Source organism: Pseudophryne corroboree, chromosome 4 (genome assembly GCF_028390025.1).
Source record: "Pseudophryne corroboree isolate aPseCor3 chromosome 4, aPseCor3.hap2, whole genome shotgun sequence".
Taxonomy (NCBI): domain Eukaryota; kingdom Metazoa; phylum Chordata; class Amphibia; order Anura; family Myobatrachidae; genus Pseudophryne; species Pseudophryne corroboree.
Window position 1 is genome coordinate 841,059,474 of NC_086447.1, and position 24,485 is coordinate 841,083,958.

Sequence of the window (24,485 nt, forward strand, 5' to 3'; positions counted from 1 at the left end):
CATCTACATTCAGATCAACATCACAACTGCATATGCAGCAATGCTTATTGGGCCTAATTCTGTTTGCTGGGCTGTGTTTTTTGCATCCCTGCGATCAGGTAGTCGCTGCCTACAGGGGGAGGGAGAATTCGCTGTACAGGTGTGCAGATAGTTGCACAAACAAAAGTTTGTGCAGTCTCTGCACAGCCCAGGACTTACTCTTCCAGTGCAATGATCGGGGCCGGAGCGGACATCAGAAACCCTCCCTTCAAACGCCTGGTCCCTCCTGCGTTTTTCCGAACACTCCCTAAAATCGGTCAGTTGCCACCCGCAAATGCCCTCTTCCCATCAGTCACCGTGGGATCGCTTTTCTCGCACCATCCTGTAGCTGCGGAACGCGGTGCATGTGCAGTTCAGACCTGATCGCAGGCTGTACGAAAACGCAGCCCAGCGATCAGGTCTGAATTAGGCCCATAGAGCTTGTCTCCTATGTTCTGCAATGTACTGTACTGTACATCTTTTGCCTTTTCTTCTTGTTTTGTTTGAACTGTTTCTACTTCCGTAAAGGTGCTGAACACCCATTGTGGTGCAATATAATCAAAAGATAATAATTACATGCATATTGAATGTTCTTGCAGGGGATAGACTCAAGTGGTCCAGTTTTATTAGAGTTTTGGCTGAAGTTTATTCCCCAAATGCACATTTACAAAACTGCAATGGTATGTGTAACACAGACCTCCTGAAAACTACTTAGACAACAAGGATGGTGTCAGTTGAGTGTCTATAACTGCTTTATTCCATATAGCAACTTAGATATTCACATTATAAGGGATAAATATAATAACACATATTTATGTCTCTGAGACATAAAGAGGCGCTTACAGCTCAGATAGGAGCAGAATAAGAGTGAGGAAGCCTTTACCGCCATTATATCTGAGGACGGAAGTGAATTGACACTGTGGGAGTGTTATAAACAGCGTTGGGCTGGAACTCGATTACACCGCAATCCTGACGAAGCCTTATCAGGTGAAACGCGTAGATCGCAGAGCTATCGATCCCGCTCCGTACAGCGCCCAGGAGCAAGATACAACGGAGCCAAACAGACGGGTGTCTGCCGGCAGACAGCATCATCGCTGCATCGTTCAGCAAGGACGTTACTACACTTCCAAAACAGGGATCAAGATTACAGGACTGTGTTTTGAATACGGTAGGAGAGATCCTGGCCTTATCACACCACTGTTAACCCCTGCATCCACCAGACTGCTATTTATGAACACAGGCTAAAACGAGCACTTATTAAATAGTGCACCCTACAGAGACATTGTTCTTATTCAGAGGAATTCATTTCCCGGTGGGGTAAACCGCAAGCAAGTGTACCCACAGGGATTGCTTTACATGTTTGTCATGTCTTGTATGTTTTGTCTGTTTATCTAATACCGGTATTAATCAATTAAGCCTTTTAACATTTTACTAATCTACCCCTTTTAAACAAAATAAATTACAGAGTTTATTGAAATTACAACTGATGTGTTATTATATTTATCCCTTATAATGTGAATATCTAAGTTGTAGTATACATAGAATTCATTCACCCATACAAACTTTGGTGAGCGCTGAACTATATTTTTTAACATATATCTTCCTTCCAGTGGGCCCGTGTAGTGCACCCACAAACAGTTCATAGCAGCTACCAGTTTGCCAGGTTGTATGACGGAATAGCGCAGTTCGTTACCATTTTCTCTCCATTATTCCCTATAGCGCCTAAGCTGGGTAATTTTCTGCCCCGTGCGAGCCCTTCCCCCCTGAACATATGACAGGCTGCTCCGGGCAACTCCGCAGAAGCTCTACTGGGTTATGAGGCCCCAAAACTATGCATGTATATATTATATGCACCAGACAAGGTTGATGGGGTATCTAATCGAAGAGAAAGGTACCGGAGGCTATACAAGATACAGTATTGGGAATTGAGGGGGGGGGGGGTCATCCAAAACAAAAATCTTTGTTTTTTTAAACAGCATGAAAAAGTTAGTCTGTGCATCAAATAAACCACATGAGACATGTTTTAGTTTAGAAGAACTGAAGTCAGAACTCCACCATTTATTAACCAAATCCAATTTGACATTTCAAGAATGTTTTTTTTTGTTTTGTTTTTTACTTCAATACAAAACCCAGGACTGATAATCTGGCAAAACAAAAACATTGAAAAAAGTAAAACAAAATTACAAAAACAAGAGTGGTGACTGGTGTCTGGTGAAAAATCTACAACCTATAGATTCAAGCTAGTGATACTGGCTTGTTAAACTTTAAGAAGTCTGGGAAAAGAAAGTTTGAAAATATTTCTTACAGTCCAAACCAACCTTGAAAATAGGAGAGGTACCTACGGGTAATTTGACTTCTGGAAACAAATTATTTTTCATGGTTTTGCAAAGAAAACACAATTCTTTAATTTACCCAGCACCCCCTCCACTGTGCAGAGATGAAGTTGTGCATACAGTAGGAAGTGAGACCTAGCTGCAATAAATCAGTGAACCCCCCCAAAAAAAACACCACCACGCAATGGAATTGAAAAATACCCAAAAGCAGCACTAAAAGCTACCGTAAAATGAAAAAGCTTCTATTTCTGACGTGTCTGTGTGTGTGTTCTCCATTTGGAGAGTGCAATAGATACATTTGGTTATACATGTAATTGTGTGTGTGGTATTTTGTTTTAAATAAAACTATTTTGATTCTACTTTATGTTTGGTGCATAGTACAGACAGTGATACACAGAATATCATTAACCGTTAAAAAGGACTGTTAAATCTAGAATGCAAGAAATAAACAAAAAACACCGCTATGTAATACGTGCAATGTGCATCATTCCCAATACTAGAATATTATATATTTGTATGCCTAGACATCTCTGTACATTTACTGAAAGGTACAGAATGGATCTTCAACTCAACTGGATAATATTGTTAAATACAACATCAATGCAGCACAAACGAGCAAATAAACTTTGTAATCAGTAACACCACCAGTTTTCCCTCACTGCCCATAGCGCTTGCATAGAAAATAAGCAATATTTTGCTACTGCAATCAAGATCAGTGCTCAGCGTTGTAAACTGGATTGATGTGTATCCAAGTTCTTTTGCCAATTTTTCTGGGGCAAATATTAATGCCTGGAGTTTTAAACTGATCCAGTTGAGGGAAGGTCTTGTACCATACTTGTCGAAATTTCCATGGGACTCACAATCTTGGGGGGGTGGGAGTGTGATCACACAATTCAAAGTTAATCACGTATTCGTGTACCCATACCTCACCACATAGTGCCATAAATCGTTTCATTACACCATAGTATGATGCAATTCTCAGTGCCACGCCATCAGCCCTTCCCACCTGCGATGTAAGTATGCCATATACTAGTTCCCTGGTAGGTTGAGTGTGCTCCTACTGAACTGAAACAGTTTATAAACATTTAGGACCGTCGTTACATACACTGATGGATGATATAATGGACTCTTAAGATCTCCCAAAAAAAAAAAAAGTTTGCTACTTAAATCTCTATTGCTTTTTTCAGGGATGTAGCTCTTAACGTTCTACCATGGTGTGGAAATGCACATATATGTATTTATATATTTGTGAATGTTACAAAACACTTTTTTATGTATAATGCTCTTGTATATTACATTTAACAGCCCTTTATGAATAGAACAAATTAAAAGAAGAAGAAAGAACAATTCTCCTAATCAGCATAAGGTAATCACATTAAATAAATACATTTTTTGGGTGGTAAAAGTAATAGGGCGCAAGAAGCTGGAATTGCGGGACTTTGTGCGAGAATGCGTGTATTTTTAAAGCAGCATTCCTGGTTTTGCCATGTAAATGATTGCCGTTTTAAAAATATCTAGCACCCTCTTTCACTTACCCCGGGATGTATAAAAAAGCCTTGGAAAAAAACAATAATAGTTCAATGATTTAGAAACATTCCCACCATGTACATTTTTGTGTTCTGCCTTATAATACTTTTTTAAATTGAAATTTTTATTATTATTCAAGTTTACTGGCAGCTGGTGGGTGGGGTGGGGGGTTGGGTGGTAGGAAGTTGGAACTGAGATGAGAAGGCTGAATTTTTTTCAAAGTAACCAATTACCAACTATTAAGCCCATAAAAAAAAAAAATGTGCATATTTTATAAAGGTTTTGCGTTTCTAAAGGATTGTACAGCAACCACTGCAGAATGCCTGAGAGTTGTTCAACACGATTATCCGTCCTGGTAATTCTTGAGATTAACTTTTTTCTTGTGGGTTTAAACTAATGACCTCAACAGTAGCATAGAAGAAAGTCAAATATTTAGCATTTTCCTTTACCTCCCATGTATACCTTTCAACTTAAATACACAAATCTGCTTTAAGAAACTTATTTACAATCCCTATATTTCTTTTGATTACATATAAATAAAAAAAAACAGCTATTTGTCTAAAAAGTGGTTATAATGGAAAATAAATACAAAATAAGAATCTGACCATTATACTTCATGTGCTGGGTACAAAACCCGTATAAAATGTACAACTTAAAAAAAAAAAAAAAAAAAAGGAATATTTCTCTGGTTAAAATATTTGCTTCCCAACTTTCTTGTAGACATAAATATATATATATATTCGAATTAACAGTTTTTAGCATTTTCATTACATAAATAAAGGTCTCCATAGGGAAATCTTAAAGTGTCAACTTTGTGTTTTTTTCTTTTTTTTTTTCTTATTTAAAAAAGGTGTGTGTTTTTATTTTGCAAGTTATATTTTATTAACGGCACCCACACCCTTCGACAACCATGTCTTGATAATTTTTTAATACAACTTTTTCATTTTCATCCAGGTAGAGCATAGAGATAGCGCTTAACTCTGTCGGGACACAACAAGCCTTCGGAATGTTCGAGTTAACAGAATTCACCAAAGTTTGTACTATAGCATGATTTGTAGAGTTAAAATGATCTGCAAGTGGAAACGGGCATTCTCCATGGCAGTAGAAGGCATGATACCCAGGCGGGGCGACAATCCAGTCATTCCAGCCAACGTCGCTGAAATCTACATATAACGGATGTCTTCTACAGCTGGACTTAAGCCGTTTCCTTTGCTTGTGCCTGGCTTGTCGTTTTTCTCTTTTGTGGAGAGGACGTCCTTTGCCATCGTGGCTGTAAGTTACTAAAAGTGGCCTTATCTGGGACCAATGGTTTCTATCTGGCAGTAATGATCTGCTTATCCTCACATGCCTCTTTGTGACATTTTTGTCATTGTTCAGTTGAGTCACTTCTACAACAAACCCATGATTAGGCTGTCTGTGTGCAATCCACCTTATAATAGCTGGTGTGACATCAAAGCTTTCCCATCTGCTTACATTATGATGCATCAGTCGGGTGTCTAAAAGTCTTGTGACAGGCCCCCTGGAGGCAGCAGCAGCTGGCTTGATAATATCATAAATATTAATACGAAGAGCTTTACTGCTGTCACTTTCAAATGGCTCTTGAACCTGCTCTCGAAAAATCCGGAGCTCAGCTGATGTCATCATCTCTTCATCAGGGATAGAAGTCAAGTTAAAGAAGAAACGTTGAACAGCCTTATCTCTGGAATCAGGAACGTCTTCCAGGGACTCTAGTTCAGATAAAAGAAAAAAGAAAAACAAAATTACTTTTGATTACAAAAACATAATAAAAGTACCCTGTACACCAATAGATTTGCATGCTTATAGCGGTGCTAAAATGACATTATTCTGAGAAAAAGACAAGAAACCAAGGGCCTCCCAGCATCCTGCTACGCAGCATCATGCAAATACTAAGGCACGGATTTATCAAGCCTCAGAGAGTGATAAATAGCACGGTGATAAAGTACCAACCAATCAGCTCCTAACTGTCATTTTTTAAACACAGCCTGTAGCATTGCAGTTAGGAGCTGGTTGGTTGGTACTTTATCACTGTTCGATGTATCGCTCTCTAAAGCTTGTTAAATACAAGACACACCCGATAGATTTAAATACCAAATGTTAAGCTGATCTAAAGGGCCATACAAACTAGACGACTATTCTGGGCGATAACGACGATTGTCTAGTGTGTATGGCCCTACCAATCAATGATGTGTGCACCTGCGCTCGTTGATTGGAGGTCGGCGGTTGGCTGTGCATAATGCTCAATGTGAGCAATGTCACTTGTGACATCGCTCATCACGGCATGTGTGTACGGAGCCATGACGAGCGATGGTCACCATATGAACACTGCTCATCCTCCCCGGCAGCGGCTCCTTTCTAGCTGAGCCGCTGATGGGAGCCGCCCACCCAGCGTCTCCCACTGCCCCACCAATTAATTTTCACCCACTGCCCCACCAACTTAATAAAAAATGAATTATAATGGGATCATAAATATATTTATTTATTATTATTTATTAACCCATTATAATTCATCTTTTATTAATGGGCCCTACACATTACCCGACTGGCCACCGAGCCGTCCGACGACCCGGGAGGGGAAGGGGGGGGGCACTCCCCCTGTCACCCGGCCCCATAGCCTGCATGCTAATATGGGCGATACCTTGCAGGTATAAACGAGCCGGCACCAACGATGAACAAGCGCGGGGCCGCTCATCGTTCACCGTTGGTGCCTACACACTGAAAGATATGAACGAGTTCTCGTTCATTAATTAACGGGATTGTTCATATCTTTCAGTGGTAACGGTAAAATGTGTAGGGCCTATAAGTTGGTGGCTCAGTAGAAATTAGTGGGGCAGTGGGTGCAAAAAAACTTAATTGGTTCCCCCTTCTACAGCCCTGCCCACACACCCAGGAATGACTTCCCAATATTTAAATATGTTAAAATAAAATAAAAAAAAAAAGGTGGCAATTCCAAAGATATCTTTTGTCTTTCAAATTGTTTGAAAAATTGCTTAAGGGCCCTACACACATAGCGACCCGCCGCCGAGCTGCTCAGATACGGCAGATGGGCGACCCGGCGGCGGAGTGGGGAGGTGACGGGGGGAGTGAAGTTTCTTCCCTCCCCCCATCACCTGGCTCCATAGCACTGCAGGCTAATATGGACGAGATTGTCCATATTGGCCTGCATGTTTAAATGAGCCGCCACCAGCGATGAACAAAGCACGAGGCCGCGCATCGTTCATCGCTGGTGCTTACACACTGAAAGATATGAACGGTATCTCGTTCATTAATGAATGAGATCGTTCATATCTTTCACTGGTATCGACCAGTGTGTAGGGCCTATAAGTGTGTACACTCAATTTCATTTGTCAGGGCTCTGGGAAATTCAAGGGAAATTGCACATCTTCCACATTGGTCATGTCTTCTAGTGTGTAGGGACCTTAATTCTTTACAAAACTGCACACACCAATCACCTACTCTATTCTATGAAAAGACTGCCCTCCCTCCACCATACTCCAAACTCGGACTTCTTCTCGATGTTCGCCACCATGCTCCCAAAGTACATATGCTTTAACAGAACTCTATGTCCAGTTATATAGTAACCACAGGGGATTTTGCTCTCTGCATCAGTAAAGTCCGGTTACATAAGTGAAGCCCATTATGTGCCCTATCAACGGTTTTCAAATGCCAACAATTATGAACACTACAGTTTTCTCTTGGGCCTATAAAGCACCAGATCTAATAGATTTAAAGGTGACAAATCTATAAACACATGAATTCTACAATCCACATTAATGTCCAATATACTTTTCCTCAAAAGAACCATCATAAATCAAGGCCCATAATTAGGGTTCAAGGTAACTCGTGTTTTAGAACTGTAGGTGGGTCCAAAATAAGAGCCCACCATTATCAATCACACACAGTATGTGTTTTAATTGATGTTCAGGTGGGTTGCAATATACCAAAAGCATTAGGACCCATTCAATACACAATTTCCTAAGGGGATAAGTACTAAATCCCGCTGGACGGGATCCTGGCGGTCGAAATACCGACGCCGGAATCCCGACCACACAATCCCAACAGGAGTGGCGAGCGGAACGCAGCCCCTTGCGGGCTCGCTTCGCTCGGCACACTATTATATTTTCCCTCTATGGGTGTCGTGGACACCCACGGAGAGAGAATATGTCGGGATTGTGCCGGTCGGGATTCCGGCGTCGGTATTTTGACCGCCGGGATTACGTCCGGCGGGATCTTGACCGCCTCCCTTACTAAGGACACCTATAGTAACCTGCCAAAAGCAGTAAACACACTAGTAACGTGCACGCCAACTGTTCTTATATGTAAAAAAACCCACTAATGGTGCCTCACTTATTAATTAGTGCATTCTCATTCTGGTACATCCAACAACTCCCCCACTATATTGTTACTATAGGAAACATGTTTTTGCAGATGTATTCTTCTCCATCAATTGCATTTTAAATTTCTAAAACGAACAAAATGTAGGATACAGTACTGCATCACAGATGGCGTAGTGGGTAGCAATACTACTGACTCATAGCACTGAGGTTATCAGTTCAATTCCCAGTCAAGGCTAATCTGTGTAGAGTTTGTTTGTTCTCCCCACATTTAGGTCTGGAATCTTGGTAGCGAGCATAGATTATAAACTCCCCTGAAGCAGGGAATGATGAGATGTGTGGCTCTGTGTACTAGGTGTGCTACAGTATATGAATAACTGTTAATAAATAAAAATCTTAAATTGAATAGGTTTATGATGAACTATTGTGTTGACCTTGCAAAAGTATACAAAACAAAACACATAGATCAAATATTTTTTTTTGTACCAAACAGTAAAGTACCAGAGAGAAAAAAAATTGTTTATAAAATACATTTTTTGTTTTTTTATGAATTCAAAAGTGCCCTAGAATGCTTTATCAAAGGGAAGATTATGAGCCTATACATGTATGTCTTGGCTCTAGGTAAAAGACGATTGAACACTACTTTTAAGTCAAGTATCTGTAAACCTCTGACTCCAAAGCAGTCAGTTAGTGGAATGAATCACACACCAGGACTCAACAAGATTACTTTCATACCTAGAAATGCACAAACCACATGAGAGGAGAGCTTTTTATCAATGGTCTCACCCTCAACAAGTACTAGCTTATGTCTAAACGACCTCTGGAGCAATTTGAGCAAGATCACAATGAAATTACAAGTTTATAAACCTAGGTTAAAGCTTGTAAACTCCTATAGTTAACCTGAAATACACGTTTAGGCAGTGGTTCTCAAACTATGTGCTGTGGCACCCTGGGGTGCCTTGGAACACTTGCAGGGGTGCCTTTGATTGGTGGTCCAGGACAATTTCATATTATTTATGGTCAGTGTAATAGGCAAAACCAGTGCTGGTTGCTTTCAATCTTAAAATATGTGGACAAACCGAAGCAAATCTTGTCCTTCACCACAATATTGAACCTAAGGATGGCATACAAACACAATTTATTCAATTTAATATGATTTTCTAAACGTATTAATAAGAAACTTTTGGCCTTGGGGTGTCATGAATTTTTTTGGGGATACTCTAGGGCGCCGTGATTCAAAAATGTTTGGGAACCACTGCGTTAAGGTTTAAAATCTGTTCTTGCGTCAGCCAAACGCCATACAGAATTGGATCTAAAAAACAAGGTGGATATTAAAATTGCTTCCATCAGTAAACAATGCAGAGATACAGAAACTCACCACAGATTATTCTTAAAATAACAGAAGACATCAACAACATTATTGTACATGTAGTAAAACAACAGAGTTCATAATATATATCTATCTATATATATATATATATATATATATATATATATATATATATATATATATATATATATATATGCGACTGTTCCATTCAGCGGCACTCGGAGACTTGTGCAATATCATAAAAAGTGCTTTAATAAGTCATAGTGACATTCTGCATACCAACGTTTCGGGGCGTGAACCACCCCTTTGTCAAGATGAGCAAACGAGAAGTGTTCTTTTTATGATATTGCACAAGTCTCCGAGTGCCGCTGAATGGAACAGAGTCGCCTATGGAAATGGATCTCCAGAGGGCACCGGAGCACTACATCACCAGCTAGGTGAGTGCCGATCCGCCCACAGCAGATTATATATATATATATATATATATATATATATATATATATATATATATATATATATATATATATATATATATATATATATATATATATATATAAAGAGAGAGAGAGGTAGAACGCAGAAACTGCTTATTGCCAGAAGGAGAATATGTGCTCAAAGACCAATAAAGGAGCCAGCCAACAACCTGGGAAGCCAGAAGAACATAGCCGGAGAGAACCGGCAATCCAAACACCCTTAGGAAGTTGAGGAATTAGTGGTACATGTGGTAGTAGACTTTAAAAAGACATCCTGTGGGCTGCGTCATGCTCCCAAAAAAGTCTGCAAAATGTACCATTGCAATCCAACTGTGCTTCTGTTCCTCCACTTATGTATCTGTATTCTTACTATAAGGCTACTGTAGGATCAGTCAGAGCTACACTGGAATCTTATTTTTCTTTTAATTAGAGGTAAAGTTCCTTGCACCATACTAACAATCCGCAATAACCGACAGAGCGACGCCAGCTGAATAAACAATAAAACAGAAAATAAATGCTCACTTATGAAAGCCAGTGGCTGCTAATGCAAACCTCAGTACACTTAATTCCTTCTCACAACTGCAACGTCAACTTTTGCTCAATATCACGGAGGCCCCATGCTGTAATGGGCTCGACATTTTTTCTCTAGCACAGACCCAAATTATAACAAATTTCTTAAGTATGTAAAAGGCAGGTGCAGGTAATTACAGAAAAGGCGCTATTTATTATTTCTGGCCCAAAATAATTAGCTATCCAACTCGCTGCAAGTTGCAGAGATAGATTCCTATTGGTTGCAAGACAGCGGTTCTGAAAAGCAGCAGTCCTGGAAGTTCTGTTACAGACAATTTAATTGCTAGCAGTGTACGTGTGCATCGCCGGCCAGTGTAAGTGTGCATACGCGAACGGAGTTCACATATGCGGCCAGAGATGGCCTATGGAGGCGGAGGAATGTATTCGCTCCACTAGGAAGGATCGGACCATCGAGAACTAACACCGTATGAAGATAACGTCAATTCTCACAAGCAAATTTGAATTTGTTGAATATCGTGCAGCCACTAATAATGAATAGGACCTTTACTTAGTACATGCAGAAACGGGTTGGGGCTGGGTGACGGCGGTGGGGATCCCGGCGGTCAGCATACAGACCCCGGGATCCTGGCCGCAGAATGCCGGCAGGGGATGGGGGGGGGGTAGGGGTTTGTGCAACAAAGCCTACGAACGCCACAGTTTCTATTTCCACTCTATGGGTGTCATGAACACCCATGAGTGGGAATAGTCCCTGTTAGTTTTGACATGCCGACTGTAGGACTTTTGATCGCTCAGCATCCTGGTGTCGGCATGGTGACCGCTGGGGTACCGAGCAGCAATCACATGACCGGATCCCGCAGAAACGAATGCTTCTGCATCTCTAGCGGGCCCATAAGGGATAATGTTTAGGCCCTATAAGAAGATGTTTGGGACAGTAGATTCTTGACACTCTTGAATACAGAGATGACAGAGTGTAGAAAGAATCCAGGGAACAGTACATTCTTCAGAAGTTCTTGCAAACCACAACACAACAAAAGTAACTATGACATTAATAGGAAGTGAAGAGCAAGGGGAAAAAGAGTGACATGAAACAATGTTACTTTACTGAACTTGCAAATATACTGGTTATGTCATATGTGCGGACAGTGGTGATCACAATACCAGCGAGGAATGAAAATATAGCACATGAATTTTTTCCACTTACTCAAAAAATAATGGAAAATAAATACACATAAGGAGAGTGGAAACAAAGTAAAAATGCAACAAGAAATAAAATGGAAGTGGAAAACCGTGCAAATTCAAAGTCCGGAATCCCTGAATAAGACTGCTGGACATAGACATAAGATCAGGACTGTAACCTGTATTTCTCTTACGATGACAAATGTGTATGATACAAAATCGGTTGTTATTTATGGGGTTTAGGCAACAGGGACAGCATAGGACTAGTTGGGTATAGTACGGTATGCCGGCGCTCTGGCTCCCGGCGACCAGCATACCGGCGCCGGGAGCCCGACCGCCGGCATACAGACAGCGTGGCGAGCGCAAAGGAGCCCCTTGCGGGCTCGCTGCGCGCGCCACACTATTTTATTCTCCCTCCAGGGGGGGGCGTGGACCCCCACGAGAGAGAATAGTTGTCGGGATTCCGGCGCCGGTATACTGTGCGCCGGTATCCCGACATTCGGCATACAGAAGACCACCCGCCTAGTTAGCAGTGGTCCACCTTTAAGGTAATGCGTCTTCAGTGCAGTATTTTATCACGTCAACATAGACTTATGTATTGAATGGATGCATAACACGAGCGCTAGCTTGAAAGGAAGCCAGTAAAGTCCATTTATATACACACACATTTTTATAATATATTATATGGGCAGTACGGATGGTGTAATGGTTAGCATTACTGCCTCACAGCACTGAGGTCAGGAGTTCGTTTCCCAGCATGGCCCTAACTGTGGAGTTTGTATATTCTCCCTGTGCTTGCGTGGTTTTCCTCCGGGTACTCCGGTTTCCTCTCACAATCCAAAAATATACTGTTAGGTTAATTGGTAGTTAAAATTAACCCTAGCGTGAATGTGTGTTTGTGTAGATGTGGTAGGGATTATAGATTGTAAACTCCACTGGGGCAGGGACTGATGTGAATGGCCAAAGCATTCTCTGTAAAGCGCTGCGGAATATGTGTGCGCGCACTATATAAATAACTGGTAATAAATTATATACACACATATATACCCACATAAAACTACCATACCTTCATTTCTCATAAGTTTTGAAAAATACACACATTTAACTCTCCTGGTATCTGTGGGAGACTAACAAGTTTCTGGGTAGTCCCCTGGGCTCCCGGAAGAGTAGGTGGTTCTCCTGCATCCACCTACTTCCTTGTGAAGCGGGCAGGAAGGGGAGAATATTACCGGGAAGTCCATGGGGGAGGGGCCAATATGATGCAATTCTATGATAGTTGTGTGATTTCAGCCCAACCCACCTCTTCTCAGATACACAATCCGTGGCATTTTGCTGCAAGGCCTAATGATGCAACTAGTCCAGCATCACCTGCTACCTGCATCTTCTGTCTGGCCTTCACCCAACAGTAGCACATACATGACTATAATTGCAATGAGGTACAAATGAGTCATCTGCCAGGAATTACAGCAAGAACGGATATGAATTACATGAGAGTTAGTAAATAAACATAAAATTAGCCATCAGACAAGACACCAACCTATAAAAGGGTATGCAGTTATATTCCTGACTGTTGGGATCCCGACGGTCGGAATCCCGATCGCTGGCCACAAACCCCACTTGGGTGGTGACCCAAGTCTCTGGGCATGAGTTCAATGGTGTCGTAGACCCTGCCCATGTAACATGCATTCTAGAGGGAAGTGGTAATGAAAGACAGTAGGGGCAGTATGGGGTACAAATAGCCATGGTGAAAGGCGGAATTAGATGTGAACAGGGTAGGTCCACATGAACTGCTGGATTTAGGGAGCATTTGAAGGACTGTAGGTTGGAGAGAATCTAGCAGAGCCAGGCAAGGAGTTCCATAAGTGGGGAAACAGAGGAAGAGACAGTGCATGGAGATTGATAGATAGATAGATAGATAGATAGATATATATATATATATATATCTATCTATCTATCTATCAAAGACACACGGGCGGCACTCCACAGGACTTCAGAAATCACCAATGCAGCAGACAGCTTAGTATATCAAGTCCCTCACAGGTCGTTGGGAGGGCACCCAGGTGCTATTGTTCTTATGTGGAGTGCCAGTCAAAAACACGTGTGTGTGTGTGTGTGTGTGTGTGTGTGTGTGTGTGTGTGTGTGTGTGTGTGAATATACACATACACACACATATACACACACACACACAGTATATAGATAGAGAGAGCCAGAGCGCGAGAGAGATGTATTACATTATACTGCACAGGAGTATGGTGTATTTTCTACAGTGCAATTGCAATTCTACAGTGTTATTAATCAGATACATTATCATGCATGCACTAGCCATTCTTACTATATATATTTATCAAGGGATCCAGACCATGCACTCTCTAATGGTTAGCCAAGCATCTGTGGTGGCTGGCCACACCCCCTCTGGTGACTGGCAACACCCCTAAACATGGGCCCCTACCACTGCATTCCCCCGGTGGGCCCTTCATGACCCAGTTTGACACTGACCACGTGTACCTTAAAACAACCATCCCAGATCATCCTTGATTTTTATACCGTGCCATCATATTCATGTACTGCATATGCACATAAAACCTCCTGTAAATTCTAGCTGTATAAATGGGAAGTTCTTATACCATCACTTCTGTGTTCACCAGGAAAACCTGTGCATCATAAAACACACACACACCTTACTTTAAAATATGGCTTTTGCAAGTTCCCTTGGATGTCCATGACTAGCATAATAGCCCTACCCTTAGGGCCATGTGCCTTTATATGACAACGGAAATGGCTCTGTGACATAGAATAGACTTCTAGGGATCTATTCATGAAGCAGTGAAAAGAGTGGAGAAGTGATCCAGTGGAGAAGTTGCTCACGGCAACCAATCAGCTGCTCTGTATAAATTTATATTGTGCAAATTATAAATGTTACATCAATGCTGATTGGTCGCCATGGGCAACTAGTCCACTGGCTCACTTCTCCACACTTTTCACTGCTTCATGAATAGACCCCTAGTCTGTAGTAGAGGGTACGTTACAATATATAATGCGAGCCCTTCACTACTCACACACTGCCTTTTTTGTGGCTCCTGTACCTGTAGTGTATTTTATTACATTTATTGATGTAAATAGCAGCAATGAGAAATTATAATAATCAGGTCTAAAATCTGGTAATTAATAAATATGCCCCTTAACTTTAATATGCTAGAACATTAAACAAAATGTAATAGAAGCTGGTAAGTTTGAGTGTGTGAAGGCAGCCATCTTCCAGGCTTACTCAATGTATAATAGAGCTGCAGCCATTTTCTAGGCAGAACCAATACATAGAAAAGTTCTATTTTCTATCAAATATTGGCTAATCCATCAAAATGTGCGCATGTACTGCAGTAGCGGATTTACCACAAGGCAACCAAAGCAGCTGCTTAGGGCCCTTTGGGTCCCAGGGGTACCGCCATCAAGGCTGTATAAAGGGTATTTCCAGTGGAATGCGAGCTCCGCCTAAACTGTCCGAAAGCTTGGCTGGCTGAATACTCCCGTCAGGCTGTCAGTGATCAGACAGCTGTTGGGTGTCGGCTCCAGCGCAAGCATGCGTCTCCGGGTCAAGTCCTGCAGTAATATGCGTGTGCACACCTCCCAACATCTGAAGGCTTTAACTCAGGACTCCATGCGCGGCGCCAAAAAGGGTGTGTGGCCTATTGGAAAGGGGGGCGTAGCTTCGTGTGAATGACGCTATCGCGAGCCACGCCTCCCATTTTCATCACATTGAGGGCATGGCCAGTGCTCAGTCCCTCTGGCTCACTGGAATAGATGCTGTGCGCATAGCGACTATTCACATCCACCCTGCTGAGCTGAGCAGCGAGTGATAGGTGCCTCCCAACTGCCAACTTGGGATGGAAAACCTGCTAGGCTGCTACAATCAGTAAGGGGGGAGTGAGGCACTCATATATAATGCAGTCACCACAAATGTGATTGTGTGCAATAAGCATTACAAGGTATGGGTGCCTGTATTATATATCAGTGCAAACCCCCCCTTCCCGCCCCCCCATACACACACTGATTGTAGCACATCTTCCGTCCCTTATAATACCCATTATTGCACCTCTCAGTCATTGACTCTATTGATTATATATCAGGGCCTTTAGTGTGGCTCCGTCAATGCCTCCCCCTACCCCCTGATTGTAGCAGGCACTACAATCAGTGAGGGGGGAGGGGAGCACGGATATAAAATCAATAGTCACAGACTGAGGGGTGTAATACTGGGTATTATAAAATGCTGTCAATGAGTGAGGGGGGATAATAATGAGTATTTTAGGCGATGGGGCTTGATACAATCAGTAAGCCTGGGTCACTAATATACAATGAGGTCAGTGAGTGACAGTGTAATAATGGGGTGTGGGGACGTGCTATATTCAGCGAGGGGAGCACTGACTTATAATGCAGTAACTGAGTGGTGTAATAATGGCAATTAGAGGTGTCAAAGTCAGAAAAATATCTCTATGCACACTACCATATTTGCACCTCACACAGGTCCGTGCTGCGCATGCGTACGCTCTCCCGTACGTGCGCATACTCACAGTCGCGGGCACCCGCAGGCGCATGGTATGCGTATTTACGGTAGAGTTTATGTGGTTGTAGCGTGCGACTCAATCGTAACATATTTTCAGTAATAATGTATTTTGTAGATCATGGTCCCTTTGATAGATTCTGAAAGTTTGGTTAATATAGAATGTTTATGAACAGAGGAATCCCTCTTTGTGTGATACGAAGGGTCAGACAGCAGTAATACAGTGGTGTTTAGTATCCATCGGAAGAATATTTAATTAGAAATATTCCGGTGTTGGTTTGAAGCAGATCAATCGCTCGTGCGAATAGTTATGGACATAAGAAGTTTATGAACATTTACTTTATTTGCACTTTATTACCCATGCGGCGGGAAACCCAGTTTCCCTCCCACCTGAGCAGTTGGAAATAGTCACAGCCCACCTGTATGAATCAACCTATGACCTTTTGTTATAATGCGAAGCCGAATTCCTATGTCCAATGAACAATGAGATTGTAGGGACCATTGAATTGTATTGTGTGTGGGGCATAAATAGGCAGGCCGACCATATCCAACTTCACTCTCTTCAACGGTTCTCATTGCTGATAATCGGGAGCTGGATATCGAGGCGCATGCGATCGTTCCCCTTGTGCGTAAGTTTTCTCCGTAATCATATTGTCTTACTGTGAGCCATCTCTCTCTCTCTCCATCTCTCTCTCTCTCTCTATCTCTCTCGTATTTTCCTTTAATAGTATTGTATTGTATTTTCTGTGTAGTTTATCTGGTTAGTTGGTTTATGTTATATTGTAGTGTATGCTTTGTACTGTGATTCTTTTTGCAAGTATAATAGTCATAATACATATAATAGGTTTCGGACCCTAAGCCCAGGTATCTGTGTATTCTTTAAGGGTTAAGTATTCTCTGAGCGTCGGTAACGCTCAAGCAGCTTTATAGTTAATCAGGTTACACCAGGTTGCACTTACACTCTGTCTCTACACTAAGGTATACTGTGTATCTCACTGTTAAAGGTATAGATATAAAGGTTTAACGTTGTAAGCGTCTGCACCGCTGGTGATCTCCTCGTGGTCCCGAGCGTACGCTACGCTATAGCGAATCATCACGTTAGTCGGCAGCCAATAGCGTCCCTGCCTGTGATCACTGGGCCGTAAGCGAACGTGACGCTTGAGCGTCTCGACTACGGTTGAGCGATCGCTACACAACTTGCGTACCCTTACGGTACTTCTTACGTAGATAGCGTACAGTGTTCTTAGACCTCTTAAAGTGTTTTATATACGATAAATATTTAGCTTTATCAATTGGCGGCTCGCCCGTCCTTCACATATCTGCACTAGGTAGATCAGCAGACATTATCCCTCAGCAAAGGGCGGGAGGTTGTATCCCTCGTAGTGCTGACAGGATAAGCGTCTGCTTCACTTAGGTAAAGAGTGCTGAAGGAATCCGGGAACCGGAGGTAAGAACAAAACGCTAGTGTCTTTTAAAACTGTTTATTTTTCTGTCTTGCGTACACACGCACACATATATATATCTGCATTTCTTTTTCTTTTTTCATTTTCGTATATCACTCTCCTGTCTGCCAGTTTTATAGTTGATAGAAGTGCTAAAAAAAGATTTGCCGTTATTTCATAGTTTAAAGGTAATATAGTTAAAAGATAGACAAACACACAGTTTTGCCTGAGAGATAAGGCGAAGTCAGTGTGTTGTGTGGTAGATGATCAAGGATCATCTACATTGATAAAAGTATAAATTTGTGTTACGGTGGATCTTTGCTTTGCGTATACGTGTCTCTAACAAAGACTTGCGTACGCAATCCAAAGGCCGATGCACGCAGCGTACGTTACGCAACGGAGCGTCCGGTTACGCCCACGTAGCTCAAGTCACGATAAGTTGATTTTTAACGCAAAGCGATAAATAACGCGAAGCGATAAATAACGCGAGGCGAGAAATAACGCAAGTCTATTTTTGGGTGTCCGAAATTTAATTAACAGATCCTGCTCCTAATTGGTAACACACCTGATCTGAAGAAAAATTTCTGCGCAGAAATAGAAATAGAAACAAAAGTGTACATGTGATGAGTGAGTGTTTTTACAATTTTTAAAGGTTGAACCACAAGAAAAGTCGAGTACTCGTGAGGTACATGCGTGTAAGTGACGTGCATGGTGGCTAGGGAGGCATCTCTGGTTAAATATACAATTTTGAGCATTAGAGTATAACAAGACCAGGAGGTCATACTGTAACAAGACCAGGAGGTCATAACAGACCAGGAGGTCCAGGTACAGCCGACAAGGAAGTCCGCTATACAGTTCACAGGCACAACACCGAAAAGGGTTGGTGCAACACCCATATAGGCCATATAAGCTCTGGCTGAAGGAATTCGCAGTCGTAAGTTTCGATTCCATTGGTCTTTCCGTACATAAGCTTAGTTGTTTGTGTACTGAACGACTGGACCGCACGTAAGTGTGTGCAGTAGTTAGTAATCTGACCTAATACCATTAGAGTAAAGGGGTCACAAACGCTATCTGTACACTCTAACGTGATTTGTGTAATTTTTTTATTTTAAGGGAAGTTCGCTGCTCACTCAGGAACTATCCAGCAACCAATAGTTACTGGAAAGAGTAAGTGTTCTTCGGATAACCCTCGCAGGTTCCAGTAAATAGAGGTTCAGGTCGCAGGGGCCCTAGGTCGAGTACGCCAGCACCATATCGGTGTGATCAGGTCATATTGGTCGGCGTGGGCGAGTGAGTGGGGTACTCGGTAAACCGCCACCGTCAGCCTATTGTTGGCATTTGGTTTTGCGTAAAGGGTTGGCTAAATAAAGCAACACTTTCGAACTATGGGGGCCACTTGTTCAGGTAGGGGGCGATCAACCTCGGTTCGGGTTGATTCAGTGGTCCGACCAATTGGGTCGGCCAGGTATATAATGTGTGAGAAATATGGAAGTCACACAGAAACTTTATGTGATGAATGGGAGAGAATGACTGTACATGACGGGGAGAAATTCCCAAGAATAGGGAGCTTCAGCTCAGAAGTGTTACAAAATTTAAGGAGGAGGATATGTCTCATAAAATCAACAAAGAGACGAATCCAGCATTATGATTATTTACAGTTGTGGCAACAGGAAGGTGAGATACAGAGAGGTTTGGCTCAGGCGGCGGGATCTGGCTCTAACAGAAAACTGATTGCCACGGCCCCGCCGCCACCATACATATCAGGAGAGAAGTTGATTGCGGAGAAAGACGCACTAAGGTGTAACACAAAATCACTTAGTAACTGTGTAAATGTTAATGATAAAGTTAACCCATTAACCCATGCAAGTATTAACCCGTGCAAGTTGTACCCTGTTTTGAACTTTCCTCAGGAGTGTGATCAAGAGGACGAATCGGCAACGATTTCAGCGCTCTCTCTAGCAGCCACCATAGCAGAGACCACAGTAGGCACAGCTCCACCCACGAGATTAGCAAAGGCCCCTAGCGGAGGGATAGGTGAGGTCGTATCAACTGGTAAGTACGGCACCATGCATTATGCTGAAACTATTTCACCACAGCCTGTAGAATCTACACAGAATGAGGTTGTTAGAATTACATCTGTCAGAGTAATAGCAGTGCCAAATGGGAAAACAGACGCATCAGGAGCCACTCCCATTAGGAACATTGCCATGTACACCCCATTTTCCCGAATGGAATTAAGGACCATAGTGTCTGAATTTCCTGACACTAGAAAAGACTTAGTTGCCAGTCAAAAATACATCAGAGACTTAGGTAACACTGTAGAGCCCAACAATAAAGACTGGCAGATATTGCTGAGAGCATGTTTACCCTCAAATGTCGACGCAACTCAATTTTTAGCTGATTGCGGATTAGATCAGGATGTACCTCTTACAGATGTGTACAACAAAGACAATGTGAAAAGAATAAACTTGCAGTTAAAAGAGTATTTCCCAGCGGTAGCTAAATGGAATAAGATATTCTCCATTAAACAGAAGGAGTCAGAGACAGCTGCAGAGTATTTTCACAGAGCATTATTAGAAATGGCAAAATACACAGGCATAGAGGACATTAAAACAGACACAAACCATCGGGAAGTAGCAGTATCGGTACTGATGGATGGTTTAAAAGAGTAATTGAAGACTAGGGTACAGACCACGCAACCATGTTGGCGAGGTCTGTCTGTGGCTACTTTGAGAGAGGCTGCTATTGATCACGATAGAAACATCACCAGACACAGGGAACAACAAGGTGACAAATTAATGTCAGTAAGTATACAGGCTCTGACCACAAGGCAGCCTTTGTTTGTATCACCAAATCCTGTGGGTAAGTCAAGTATGGTTACTTGTTATTCTTGTCACAAACAGGGACACATGGCACGAGATTGTAGAGTAAAGAATCCACGAAACTCATACCAAACCCCTAGACAACGACACGACACACGACATTGGGAGCAAGGTCCGCAGAAACGGAGTTATGAGCCACATACAGGGGAAACAAAAAGATATCCCCCAAACAGAGACTGGCATGCCTCTGGTAGTTCCCAACTATCTCCCTCACAAGTAGTTGCTGCCAGCGGGATTCAGGGAGGTCACCATACTTAATAGGGGTGTGGCCATACCTGTAATCTGCAGCCAGTAAAATTAATTGCCAATCTTGGAAGTGAACCCGAGATCGCAATTAATGTAGCTGGTAAAACTTTAAACTTTCTTGTAGACACAGGGGCGGCCAAGTCAGTGATAAATTCGACAGTGGGCATGAGAACCACTGGTAGGACAATTCCAGCCATGGGAGTAACAGGAGTAGTCCAGCACTACCCTGTTAGCAAACCAGCCGAGATTACAATAGGGCCTTTGCATACCAAGCATTCCTTTTTGCTGGCTGCATCGGCACCAACTAATCTCCTGGGAAGAGACTTACTGTGTAAAATGGGGTGCGTCATTTATTGTACTCCTGAAGGTGTATTCTTGGACATACCTGAGAAACACGCTCAGGAAGTGCGAGACATGTTAGACTCCCCATCAAAATTAATGTCACATACCATTATGACAAATAGGAATCCATCCCAAATAGAAGAGATGACATCTCAGATACCAGAGTCACTTTGGACAAAAGACGGACAAGACACTGGATTAATGGCAAACGTAGCTCCAGTAGTTGTACAAGTAAAAGATGGTAGGATAGCTCCAAAAATCCCACAGTACCCTCTGAAGCCAGAGGTGGAGTTAGGAGTTTACCCAGTAATAGAGCGCTTGCTACAACAGGGCATTCTGGTAAGAACGTCCAGCACTGCCAATAGTCCCATCTTCCCTGTTAAAAAGAGTGGGGGGAGGGGTTACAGACTAGTGCAGGATCTAAGGGGGATTAACAAAATAGTTGAGAGTCAGTTCCCCGTAGTGCCAAATCCAGCTGTCATCCTAATGCAAATCCCTCCCACTGCCAAATTTTTCACTGTTATTGACCTCTGCTCCGCTTTCTTTTCGGTACCTCTGCACCCTGACAGCCAATATTTGTTTGCATTCACATACAGAGGAGTCCAATACACGTGGACTCGATTACCCCAAGGTTTCATAGATAGTCCAAGTATATTTTCTCAGGCTTTGCATGATTGTTTACAGTCTTTCCAACCAGACAGTGGATCAGTATTGATACAGTATGTGGACGATTTATTACTGTGTTCAGATTCACTGGAAGCATCTCTGAAGGATACGAAACAGCTCCTGTTTCATCTTTCAGACACAGGACACAAGGTGTCCAAAGACAAGTTACAATTATGCCAAACTAAGGTAAAATATTTGGGACACTGTCTAACACAAGGACTGAGACACCTGACCGCTGATAGAATCCAAGCAATTAGAGACATGACTCTGCCACAAACCCAGCAACAGATCAGAACGTTTTTAGGAATGTGTGGGTATTGCCGTAATTGGATCCCAGGGTTTTCCATTTTGGCGTTACCTTTGCAGGAAATGGTCTCCTCAAACAAACCTGATAGGATTTCGCATACAGACGAGTCCGAAACAGCATTTGAGAGACTCAAACAGTGCCTAACGCAGGCACCAGCACTAGGTATGCCAGACTATGGGAAACCCTTTGAACTATACGGAACAGAAAGTGCTGGTTGCGCGGCAGGTGTACTAACCCAAAAACACGGTGATGCCAGCAGGCCAGTTGCATACTACAGCGCTCAGCTAGACACGGTAGCGCGATCCCTCCCCACATGCTTGCGAAGCGTTGCTGCGATAGCATTGCTAGTGACAAAAAGCGAAGATGTCGTGCTAGGCCACAACCTCACAATCCATACGCCACATGCAGTATCAGCCTTATTGAATTCTGCCCAAACCAGACACGTCTTATCAGCGAGATTTACAAGATGGGAATTGGCACTAATGGCCCCCGTAAACATCACCATAAGGAGATGCAGTGCATTAAATCCTGCAACGTATCTCCCAGGTGTGCCTGGTCAGGCACAAAGGGTGGAAGGTGAGAGTGATGGGGAAGGAGGATTTAACACAAAGGAAGATACACATGATTGTATGGAATATTTGACCCAAAATTTTACCGCAAGGCCTGACATCAGTGACAACCCACTGGAAGATGCAGAACTCACGTTCTACACGGACGGTAGTTGCCATAGACAGTCAGACTCGGGAGACTTGTGTACTGGATACGCAGTCGTAGATGACCAAGACACCATAGAAGCGGAACCGCTAGGCCCACCTCACTCAGCCCAGGTTGCTGAACTGGTCGCCCTAACCAGAGCATGTGAATTGGCTAAGGGTAAGTCAGCCAATATCTACACCGATTCTAGATACGCATTCGGGGTAGTCCATGATTTCGGAGCCCTATGGCGCCTCAGAAATTTCATGACGGCAGCTGGTACACCGGTAGCGCATGCAGCTCACATAAAAAGGCTTCTAACAGCGATACAGGAACCCGACAGAGTGGCTGTTATCAAATGTAAAGCACACACATATAGCCAAGACCCGGTATCACTTGGTAACAGCCGAGCAGACGAAGCTGCTAAGTTAGCAGCTGCTACCCCCATACAGACAGACACCACACAATTGATGGTATTTAATACCATTAACACACAGAAGTTGTGTGAAATGCAAAATTTGTGTTCCACACAGGAAAGGGCAGTCTGGAAGGCAAAGGGATGTGGCCAGGAGTCCTCAGGACTCTGGACGGATGGACATGGTAAACCAGTGGCCCCCAGAGCATATCTTCCATGTCTGGCTGAAGCAGCTCACGGGCTGACTCATCTAGGCAAGGAAGGGATGTGCAAATTGGTAAGAGCCTATTGGTGCGCCCCAGGATTCTCCTCTCATGCGAGTAAAAGAGCAATGTCATGCCTTACCTGTTTGAGAAAGAATATTGGAAAGGCAATACCTACAGAACCATCCCATATCCCACCTGCCGGCGGCCCTTTCCAGGTAATACAAATTGACTTTATACAATTACCCCCTTGTCGGAATTTGAAATATGTACTTGTTTGTATAGATGTTTTCTCAAATTGGGTCGAAGCATTTCCTGCGGCTACAAATACCGCTATGTTTACTGCTAAGAAAATTGTGCAGGAATTTGTATGTAGATATGGTATCCCTAGAATAATCGAAAGTGATAGGGGTACCCATTTTACAGGTGATGTCTTTCAAGGAATGTGTAAGTTGATGGGAATTGATAGCAAGCTGCACACTCCGTACCGTCCACAGGCGAGTGCGAAGGTCGAAAGAGTGAACAGCACTATTAAAAATAAATTGAGTAAAGTGATGGCAGAGACAGGATTGACATGGCCAGAAGCTTTACCCATTGTATTGTACAGTATCAGAACCACTCCCAGGTCCCCTCTTAATCTGTCTCCCTTTGAAATCTTGTTTGGTCGACAACCGCATGTCATGATTAACCCTCAGGATGATTTGAAATGTAACAATGAAGTGACTGTAAAGTACTTGATTAACATGAGTAAACAGTTAAGGAATCAAAATGATAGTCTGAAGTTGGTGATTCCTGATCTACCTGATAGTAATTGTCATGACATTGAACCTGGGGATTATGTAATGATACGGAATTTTCTACGCTCAGGTTGCCTTATTGACAGATGGGAAGGACCATACCAGGTCTTATTGACTAGCACTACGGCATTGAAGGTTGCTGAGAGAGAGACTTGGGTCCATTCATCCCACTGCAAGAAGGTTGCTGATCCAGAGAAGT

General features: G+C 42.7%; 1 protein-coding gene across 2 annotated transcripts in view; it reads right to left on the reverse strand.

The window, feature by feature from the left end:
* Window positions 1–2,039: 2,039 nt before the first annotated feature.
* The window catches only part of BMP2 (bone morphogenetic protein 2), a 34,879-nt gene continuing 12,433 nt past the window's right edge, over window positions 2,040–24,485 (reverse strand). For both annotated transcript variants that reach the window (XM_063918586.1, XM_063918587.1), the window contains exon 3: window positions 2,040–5,605. In XM_063918586.1, the coding sequence (XP_063774656.1) occupies window positions 4,761–5,605 (845 nt within the window). In that variant the 3' untranslated portion in view covers window positions 2,040–4,760. The remainder of the gene's footprint in view (window positions 5,606–24,485) is intronic.